The following is an 11,113-nucleotide window of genomic DNA, read 5'->3' as shown; positions in this document are numbered from 1 at the left end:
ATCTCTGAGGCAAGAAAATCCGCCAATAAGCGCAGGACCCACCAAGATAGAGGAGGAACTTTGTCACAATACATAAGGACCTATCTTACTTATTGGCTCAGCACAATTATGGTAGATCAGTGTTAGCTGATATTAGCTAGCAATGAATGACCTGATCTTGGGTTCTTTCTTGAGTGTAAGCTGGTCATGATTGTCCTGATCTGGGCTCCTTCTGGAGGGGGAATGTGATCAACAGCTGCTTGTTGTCAGGGAATGAACTGAAGTCTTAACTGTATTGTCACACCCAGCTAAAATATAAAAGGTTAGCCGCCATGTGAGACCAAAGCACTGATAAAACTTCTCACACTCTATGCCTCTTCCAGGTATTAATGGCTACGTCTTTGACAACCTGCACCTGAAACTTTGCCTGCATCAAGTGGTGTACTGGTATGTCTTAAGTGTCGGTGCCCAGACAGACTTCCTGTCTGTTTTCTTCTCTGGAAACACCTTCAAACACAACATGGTCTTTAAGGACATGCTCACCCTCTTTCCACTTTCTGGAGAAACCGTCTTCATGAGCATGGAAAAGCCAGGTTAATAACTTTAGTTGTTTTATAAATTACTGTGCCCAGCTGCTGTGTAGTATATGTTAACAGAGACAGGTCAGCATGTTCCATCATGCATTTTACGTGCATGAACTGTAGGGATCAGCTAGAAAAATAACCAGCTTTATTAAGAGAAAGAGATAGATTAATCAGAACTCAACTGAAACTGCCTGAGCACGTAAATGGTAATTCCAGGTGCATCTGGTTCCGCCCTTCTCCCTCCCCTCACCCCCGCCCGCCCCCCAACAGAGCTCCTCAGCTAGCTATCAAGTTACATCATCAGAACAGGTTTCAGAGTAGTAGCCGTGTTAGTCTGTATCCGCAAAAAGAACAGGAGTACTTGTGGCACCTTAGAGACTAACACATTTATTTGAGCATAAGCTTTCGTGGTCTACAGCCCACTTAATCAGATGCATAGAATGGAACATATAGTAAGAAGATATATATATGCATACAGAGAACATGAAAAGGTGGAAGTTGCCATACTAACTCTAAGAGGCTAATTAATTAAGATGAGCTATTATCAGCAGGAGAAAAAAAAAACTCTTCTTACTATATGTTCCATTCTATGCATCTGATAAAGTGGGCTGTAGCCCATGAAAGCTTATGCTCAAATAAATGTGTTAGTCTCTAAGGTGCCACAAGTACTCCTATCATCAGAACAAACTCTTACGGTGTGGCTACCTTACAGAAGTTTACCATGTTTGAACACAGTTGTGAAGAATCAGCCTTGCTGGCCTGATGCTGACCATGACCTGGTGCCCAGTGTATAGATGAAGAAAAATCATATTCGGTATTGTGTGTGCTACCCATTGTCAAACCCTGCAGATTATAGCTTCAGAGAAGCACCTAATTTCCAGTCTCTGAAATCTTTCTTGGGTGTTACGTGTTCCAGAGAAACAGCAGAGCAGAGCTGAGAAATACAACAGTCGCATTTTGTGCCTGTTTTGGCCACTAACGAATGATGTGAAGAATGCTGAGAGATGTAATGTTATTGTGAAGTTACCCCTATAAAAACTCTAAATTTAAAAAATAGTTAAACTTTTAAACTTTTTTGTTTGAGCAAGGAACTTTGAGAGTAATTCCCAGAGTACTTTATTCAGGTGCCAGGGGCAGAAGCTGATTGGTCATTCCCAAAAGACTTTAGAAAAGCCACAACCACTCTTTTGGCCACTCAGATTCCCCCGTTATGGAATGCAACAAGCACCCTTCCTTAACTTGCCATCACTACTCCTTGAGTTGCAAAACTAGACTGTTCCACTCCTACAGAATCCCATGTGGGATGGGTGATGGGACGCAGAGCCTTCTGCCTCAAGGGGACTGGTTCGACAAGGTAAATGCTGTTACCATCTAATGGTGATCTCATGTCTTATGTGAAGTGCCCAGATGGCTCGAGTCCCATTCCTAGTGGCAATAAAAAGCTACCATCTGCACTGGCCTCCTTGTTGGCCATCTGAACAACACAGAGGCAAATGACTCAGGCCTTGATCCACGAGGGAGGAGCTCTGTCTGTGCACAGCCTCATTGACTTCCCTGGGACTATGCAAGGGTGTAAGAATCTGCCCGCATGGATCTGGCAAGATCCAGGCCTAAATGAGCCTGAAAGAATTAACACACCTTTCCCTTCTAGGGGCGCCTCTCCGGGATACATTGACAAGGACAGTGTGGAAGAAGCATATGCTGTCTCTGCATATGCTGTATCTTGTCTATAATAAATACAGGAATCCCCAGGGCTGTCAATCTGGCACCTTTCACTCCCATCAAACGTACTTAAAACTGTATTAAAAATGGTTTAAAAAATACATCTGGACTGAGTCATGGTAGACAAGGTTCCACCACCTGGGAGTGCTGTTTCTATTCAATAATTTGTTGTTTGTTTCTTGTCAAAGTGATCTGCAAATTATTCTTTTAAAAATTAGGCTTGTTCCTTTATTTTTGTTTATCATTTATAGAGAAGGCCTTGAATTTTTTAAGTCAGCTGTAATTTTCGCTTGGTTTTGCAAGGCCAGCATCATTAACTGTTTCACTGCTGATAGTTTTAGCAGAATTTCAGCTTTTCTGTAGTTGTGGGCAGAGCCTGGGTAGATTACCACCACATTTTTACCAGTATGAGTCATGCCATTGCATGACACTGCAGTAAGATCAGCACAGCACAGCACATGTATGCAGATTTAAATTTTAAATAGCACCCAACATTCTTGCAGCCTTTTAAAAACTCAGAACAAATCTTACTGACAATATGTATGGCTGGAGAACAGACTATATTTTAGTGCCTAGTTGAGATTATTTTAAGTGTTTTTGTTCTGTTATAATGCATGCAAATTCTTCCATATTCGCTCTGTCAAGTTTGTTCCAGCCTCCCAACCCAGTTTCCAAACGATAGTGAATCCCAACATGCTGGGCCTATGGCTTTCTGCTGGTGTCAGGAAAATCACTCTTAGTGAGGGATGGAAACACTGCTGGGGACAGTTCTGTGGAATGAGCCTAATTCCATCTGGCACCCCTTAGCATCTGGTGCATCTCAGCGCTGCAGTCCAGTTTCCTCCATGAACATTTCATCTGTCAGTGTGTCTGCTGAGCCGTTAAAACAAGTCACTGAACAGCTTGAATGTAGTAACTATAATCCCCATCATGGATCATGGCTGAGATTGCCAAAGCCACACCAAGGTGTGTGCGCCCAGGTTCCATTGGAATGAATGACAACCCAGTGTCCACATCCTGTAGGCAATTAGCCTAATCTCAGCCCACATATTTAACTCAGTCGTTTAATCTCAGAGTTTACCTGGTGGCCTTTCTTCTTCCTCATCCCTAACCTGCCTGTCACACTCACTGGATCAGACACTCCCAGCGGCACAGGGAGTCTAGTCACCAACTTTTATGGGAGTTGGGTCAGGCCTGTTATGATAGGGTTACCATATTTCAGCAAGCAAAAAGAGGACGGGAGGAGCCCCGCCCTAGCCCCGCCCCTGTCCTGCCCTAGCCCCGCCCCTGCCCCTCCCACTTCCACCCCTCAGAACCCCCAACCCTTCCCCCGCTCCTTGTCCCCTGACTGCCCCCTTCTGGGACCTCTGCCCCTAACTGCCCCCCAGGACTCCACCCCCTACCTAAGCCTCCCTGCCTCTTGTCCCCTGACTGCCCCCTCCTAAGACCCTCCCCCCATCCTAACTGGCCCCCTAGGACTCTACCCCCTACCTGTACCCTGACTGCCCCAACCCTTATCCACACCCCCACCCCCAGACAGACCCCTGGGACTCCCACGCCCCATCCAACCACTCTCCACCCCCTGACAGCCCCCCCCCAGAACTCCCGACCCATCTAAACCCCTCTGCTCCCTGTCCCCTGACTGCTCCGATCCCTCTCCCCACCTCTGCCACCTGACAGCCCCCCCCCAGAACTCCCAAACACCCCCCCCTGCTCCTTGTCCCCTGACTGCCCCCTCCTGGGACCCCTGCTCCTAACTGCCCTCCAGAACCCCACCCCCTTCCTAAGCCTCTCTGTTCCTTGTCCCCTAACTGCCCCCTCCTAAGACCCCCCCCAAATGCCCCCCAGCACCCTACCCCCTACCTGTACCCTGACTGCCCAAAACCTTATCCACACCCCCACCCCCAGAAAGCCCCCCCCCGACCCCCTCCGTCTCTTGACTGCCCCCTCCAGAACCTCCCTGTCCCTTTTCCGACTCCCTGGCCCCCTTGTTGTTGGCCTTCGCCTAATGTCTATGTGAGCTTGCTCAGGAACGGCCTGAGCCGCTCGTCCCGGCACGCTGGGGAGCAGGGGAGGGGGAGCGGGGGAGGAGCTCCAGACTGCCGGAGGCGATCTGCGAATGCAGGGAGGGAGGGAGTGATCTCTGCTGCAGGGGAGAGGAGGAGGGGCTCTCTCTGGCTGTCGGAGCCTCATGTAAGTGGCACCATCCGGCTGGCTGCCCTGTTAGCCGCGTGCGCTCTGCATGGGGCGGGGGAAGTCCGGACATTTACAAATTCCCCCCGGACGCTATTTTTAGCTCAAAAAGCTGGACATGTCTGGGGGAATCCGGACGAATGGTAACCTTAGTTATGATGCCAGTGTGCTGTGCAATCAATGCCAGCTTCCCTTGAGCTTTTTCCTATTTCTGATTTGAAACAGCCACATGGGCACTGGTAACTCAGAGTTGTGCTTGTGGCTTTAGCCCTTGGCCCTTTGCCCACCCTGGAGAGAATAAGAAAGTGGCATAATTGTATTTATGTAAGTGAATTTAGAACGGGTGAACGGCACCAGCCTATTTGGTGACCAGGACCCGCACAGCCCCTCAAAGCAAGAGAAGGCCCTGTCCTCTTTAGTGAAGGAGGGGGGAGGGAACCCAGAAATCAACAGTTCATGGGGAGAATTATCTAAATCTCTATTAGAATAATCTAAATGTAGATTATTGTTATTGTATCCAGTCTTGGCTGTTCAGAGTTGACCAGGAAGGAATGAACTGGTCAGAGCAGGGGGGTGGGAAGAGGGGCTTTGTGATAGAGGGGCTTTGATTTCTTTTAACTTGAGCAGGAGAGAAATGGTGACTGGGACTCAGGAGATCAGCATATGCAGAAGACATTCTGCACCATAGGTTCATAGATTCAAAGGCCCTCCTGCAGAACATAGGCCAGAGAACTGCCCCATAATATTCCTGTTTGAAATAGAGCAGATCTTTTAGAAAAACTGCCGGTCTTGATTTAAAAATTGCCAGTGATGGAGAATCCACTGCCACCCATGGACAACCAACCAAGTATTGGCTCTTCTGAGATTTGTGAACTCAGATGACTGGATTCAAAGTCCAGAATGCTGACCATTATACCATAGAACCAGTATAGTGTATCTGACAGCACCAACCAAACCTTTGATGGGTTGATTCTGGAATCCCACTGGCACCTACATGTAAAGTTGCAGCCATTGTATTAACCACTTCATAGCTACTCTCCACTGAAGCCATTGTGGGGACATACCAGGTAAAGGTGATGGTACCAGGGATGCAGTCAATTCATTAGGTTTGTTAGGGAGCATTAAAGCAGTTAAAAATCCTTGCCGGGGTTAATTCTAAACACTGCCAGAAATGTTGCAGCACACAGAGACATGCATGACAGGTGAACCCAGTCTGTGATAGATTTCAGTGGGAGTGGAAACAAGAATGTCATTGGCTTATGTCAGAAGCATTCTTAAAATACAGAGCTTGCTAATGAGGGAGCACCAGCTGGGTGATCACTCTTGAGATTTCCTGGTATGTTGGACTAACGCTGTTCTTTTGTCCTTTCCTGGGATAGGCGTATGGATGCTGACATGCCTGAATCCTGACTTCAGAGACAGAGGAATGTGGGCAAAGTTCACAGTCTCCAAGTGCAACACTGATCCAGAACTGTATTCCTATGGGGAAGATTATGATTTGATACCGGATTACTTGACAAATGAGGGCAATGTCCTTCAACCTAGGGGCTTCCCCAAGAATAAGAGATGGCGCAGGCTGTGTCTGAGAAAGCATCGTAATGTCACTTCTTCCGAAAAGGAAACAGAGACGCTCAACCTCCAGCTAACATCCTGCTTGAGAAAACCCAGCCAGCCCCTCAAATTCAGTAACAGACTTCAGAACAGCAGGAAGAATTCCATGGACCCCTCTTCCAACAGCACATCAGTGCTGTCCGATCTACATGGCCTTTCCCTATCTTCTCAAACAGAGACTAGCTTTGAGCCAATATCTTATGATTCCTTCTCAGAAGAGGCAGGATTGTCAGAAATGATCAGCCCTGACCAAGGATTTGGACACCCTTCTCCTGAAGGAAACTCAACAAGCTTAAGTGAAGTGGTCCATCATAACACAAGTTCAGCAAGAGCTGCAGCATCTGGCTCATATCCAGAAGGAGATACTCTCTTCTTTGGAAAGCGTAGACCAATTCAAGCTGTAGAGATGGCTAAAGAGAATTTAGAGCTGCACAAGTCAGTAGACGATGTGATGTTCCAACTAACTGCTCCATTGGCCAACTTAGAAAAATTTCTTAAAGGGAATGTTACTTTGGCACAATTAAAAGAGTCAGCACGTGTGATGGGCCATCAGGAACCTTCCTTTAATGCTGAAGAAACTGGTCTTCAAGGGAATGATAGTTCACTGCAACTGAATGACTCAAAACATGATTCTAGGTTTCAAGAAAGGATTCCATTACATGATGAAGAAATGCCTCTAGAATTGAATATTACATCTTTAAAGCCACACATACCACTGAATGATACAATAGCTACAGAAATGACTTCATCAACTAATGATAATACTTTCCTTAAAGGGAATAGTACTTCAGCATCATTAGACAAGTCAGCAGATAACACAAGTATACGTGTCATCACCTATGTGAACAGTGGGAAAGCATTTCTTAAAAGCAATGGTGCACCGATACAACTAGACACTAGGTTAGAAAATGACACCAGGCTTCAAGAAGAGGCTTCACTGGGTCTTTATGAAACTTCTCAAGAAGGAAAGTTAAATAGCCCAGCATATGGTACCATGCTTCAGGAGAACACATCAGCTACAAATGGAGAAGTATTCTTTGAAAAGACTGTAGAGAAGTCTTCAAATGATACAGGAATTCAAAGGACCCCTGCACCACATCAGAAAGATCTTCTCCTTGGTAGGACTAACATTGCACTGTTAGATACCTATGATACAGCAGATCTGAGGCTTGCAGAAAACCGTCCATTGGACCATGAGACAGGACAGGATAAATCTGGTGATGGTCTGGGTCTTTCAAATGTAGAACACTCCTTGTCTGCAGAAAGTAGCATCAGGCTAGCCCCAGATAAACTTACCAATGGTACAAGCCTTCTAAAAAAAACATTTCTGGGCCACAATGACATTTTTGCCACCAGCTATGTTACTACACAAGAAAGCGATGAATTAATACTGGGGACAAAGTTTCAAGAAGCTACAGAAAGCGAGGAAATGTCTGAAATGGAGAACGTTGACTTACTCAAATTAAATGTTATGGCTAACGAGAGGCAGTTCGAAAAGGCCCCTTTACAAAGCAGCAAAGACACATTTCTGAAACACAAGGTTACTGCGCTAAGTTTAGATGGGCCAACAAATGAAGACAACAGCTTATTAGATAATGAGGAAGTTTATCTCAACAGGAAAGTACCTCCAGCAGAGCTAGTGGACTTGATAAATGGTACAGGTCTCCTGGAGGCCAGTTCATCAGACAAAGAAGGAACACTCCATAAAGGTAAGAGAATGGAGCTGGACTTGAACAGCCGGACCCCTGGGAAGCTAGTGCAAAGGACAGCTGACAAGCCCTGTGATCAAAACTCTCAAGGATGCAGCACTTATGTAAAAAAGAGGTCCCTGGAATCACATGGAACTTCACTGGAAGAAACAGAAGTGCAGCAAGGACTGGAGGATAAAGCCAGAGCATTGAAGGGAAGGCATAACTCTGGCAAACATACAGGAGGAATCGGAGCTGTGCTCAGAGGCACTATCAAGATAAGTTACAATAACAGAGCATACAATAACCCCCTTGCTGCTAGGCCACTCTTGGTAGACACAACACCAAGAGATCATGAAGCAACTGGCACTGATAACCCCACAGGATATATCAGGGTTGTGTCAGCTTCTCTTCCATACCATGCCAGCAGTCATGAGCCACCAGCAGTAGAGGGACACTATGACAACCAAGGTGAAAGTGATACAACTCAGAGAGGAGGTAACTCCTTTCTGATGGTGGAAGAGTCAGAGGAGGAGAAAACTAGTGCTACCTCTGCCTATTCAAGTGAGAAAACTACCAAAGAGGAACAGGAGGTAGGAACTGAGGCAGACACAAAGCCCACTGCATCCGCAGAAGAGAAAATAACGAGTATGGTCCCCATCTCAACACAGGTTGTGGGGCAAGTGAGTGGAATTGAGACACCTGCAGTAACTGCAATGCAGCGTAAAAGGGGTGTTGATTGGGAGGCACATTTGAGCTTGCAGCCCAAGGGAAATGTGACAGATGGGGAAGTGAGCACCTTGGACCAGCTGGAGCTGAAGGAAACATGGATCTTTGGTAAACTGCAGCAGGAGCTCAAATCTAGTGCCGTTGAGGACCAAGTATTAGGAACTGAATCTAAGGATTTTCCAGCAAGCAAAGAGGCCTCAGAGATCCTGACAAAACAGACCTCCAAAGGAAACTATCCACTTCCCCAAGATGGCGTGGCTCTCAACCAGACCCTTAAAGGGGACCAATGGAAGCTGAAGCACAGCCACCAAGAAAATCAAGTGTTTAAAAAGGAAGATGCCATTCCCCTCTCAGGTAGTAAAATACAGACACCAGAATGGAAGGAGGAGATGCAGGGGGTAGATGAGACACCGAGCGGCAGGGAAAGCATCAGCAAAGCAAAGAACAGGAGCTCCACTCCTGGATCTGAGGAATATTTTGACATCCCTAGAGAACCCAATGCCCTAAACAACATGGTCAAGTCCAACATCTCAATGCCCCAGAAGGAAAAATCAGACTATGATGACTACAGCAAATCCAAGGGAGACACTGATGAGTTTGACATCTATGGGGAGGAGGACCAAGATCTGCGCACCTTCACTGGGAGGGTCCAGCAGTATTTCATTGCAGCTGTCGAAGTGCTGTGGGAATATGAGAGCCAGAGACCCCAACACTTTCTAAAAGTGAAGTAAGTTTTACCAGACACATCCTTCCCCTTGCATGAGGCATCTTTCCCACCCTATTGATTGCTTTCCCTTCTACGGAGCAGCATGGATGAACAAAGCCAGACAAGGCTTAGAGATCCATCCAGGGTACACGCCCCACCACGAGACAGACACTGAGTTCCAGCCCAGCCTGTCCTATTCATGATGCTCCACCCCAATAGAGTCTTGTCTTCCTCTTGAGTCCTTGATCTTCCTTCCAAGTGTAGCAGCCCAGCTGGTGGCAGTCAACTGAACTCTGCCCTGCTACCTGCTGCTTCGCTTTGTTGAGGAGTTCACGTCCTCCCTAGCTTGATCCCAAAGATTCTGGCTCTAATGTGTCCTCCCAGTGGTTTGCAGTATCAGTTTGCCGTACCAGGTGAGGGGCAGGAGTTGGAGCCGCAGACTTAGTCATTGGCTTCCTATAGACCTGGCAGTGCTAAGGAGATGTAGGAGAGGAATGAGCATCACACTGGTCTATGATTAGTCCCCTACTTGACAGTTTGTCCACACTGCTGGGGGATGCCAAAGGGAGCATCCTCCATGGAGTGCTGTGTGCTGTGTGGCTGCTGAGCTGGCCACAGCCATGTCCAAAACAATTGACTAAGAGGAGAGGCCAGTGAACCACCTGCGAGATGAAGATAGGGGTACGCTCAGCTACCACCTCTGCTCTCAGTCTGAATGCTACCCTACTTGGATTGCTCTCCAGCGTGGCTATGAGCACTAAACACTCAGAACCTAGAGAGGGTCCAAGACAGCGAAGGCTGGAGCTTCTGTAAGTACCTGACTGTACCTCAGCCCCTGGGCTTCTGAATGGATTCCAGTCAAAGAAGAGCTGCACCAGAGAGAATATCCCGACATGTAGAGCCCCGTACTGATACAATTTGTATCTGCAAAACAGTCCGTGGATATAAAGCAGATAGCCACAGATTTGCAGGGCTGTACTGCCATGTCTTGGCAGCTACATAGATCACTGTCACAGTCAGCTCATGCTTTGCCTCTTGAACGCCAGTCAGAGCCCTGTGGTGGCTCCTGGCTTGGCTCTACATTCAGACTCTCTGCCTGAGCAGGTATGTAGTGAGATCACAATGCCAACGGACGTGCTCGTTTGGGGAGTTAGCCGGGACTAGAGCTGTGATGGGAGTCAAGGTGGAGAGAGGCATTAGAGCCCAGATTCCAATGTCCATGCCTCAAGACTTCCACTCAGCAAGCCTGGCTGGTGCCTTCCCACAGAGGGTGTGGTCCTTTCTTGTTCTTGCAGGGGCCCAAGTAGGGGCTGGAGGAAGCCCTTCCAGCCGTACAAGAAAGTGGTTTTCCGAGGGTACCTGGACAACTCTTTCACCCAGCCGCTGGCACGTGGGGAGCTGGATGAGCACTTGGGAATTCTGGGGCCATACATCAGGGCGGAAGTTGATGATGTCATAATGGTGAGTCAGACTGAAAAGGAAAATTCCCATTTCCTTAAAAGGAGTTAGGACGTTCCCAGTGCAAAGCTGCACCTCTTTAGTTCTAGGTGGGTCTTCCTGCTACCTCTTGTGCCGGGACCTGTTAGCACCAAAGGCCTGTCTTGCACCGTAGGCTGGAGTTAGAAAACTGCCAATCAAGGGCCATGGCTGAGATCTGTCACATTCACTTTACTTTCCTGCAGTTCCTTGGGTGTGTTGGCTCTCATTGTGCTGACAATGCAAGGATATTCTGTGGGGCATTATTTATGCTAACACAGTCCCAGCTCCTCTAAGGTATTCAGGCACCTAACTCCCATTGATCAGCACCTAGATATCTGTGAGGAGGTGGGCTGTGGTACGCTGAGGCCAGGGCCAGCTCTAGGCACCAGCAAAACAAGCAGGTGCTTGGGGCAGCACATTTG

At 47.5% G+C, this 11,113-nt stretch overlaps 1 protein-coding gene across 1 annotated transcript in view; it reads left to right on the top strand.

Moving 5' to 3' along the window:
• F8 (coagulation factor VIII) overlaps positions 1-11,113 on the top strand; it is a 40,021-nt gene that overhangs the window by 10,382 nt on the left and 18,526 nt on the right. Inside the window, exons 6-8 of the mRNA XM_029912052.1 lie at positions 363-572; positions 5,858-9,233; positions 10,508-10,677. Coding sequence (XP_029767912.1) covers positions 363-572; positions 5,858-9,233; positions 10,508-10,677 — 3,756 coding nt within the window. The remainder of the gene's footprint in view (positions 1-362; positions 573-5,857; positions 9,234-10,507; positions 10,678-11,113) is intronic.

Source organism: Terrapene carolina, unplaced genomic scaffold (assembly GCF_002925995.2).
Source record: "Terrapene carolina triunguis isolate 2854851 unplaced genomic scaffold, T_m_triunguis-2.0 Scaffold172, whole genome shotgun sequence".
Classification (NCBI taxonomy): Eukaryota; Metazoa; Chordata; order Testudines; family Emydidae; genus Terrapene; species Terrapene triunguis.
This window is presented reverse-complemented; position numbering and strand designations above follow the sequence as displayed.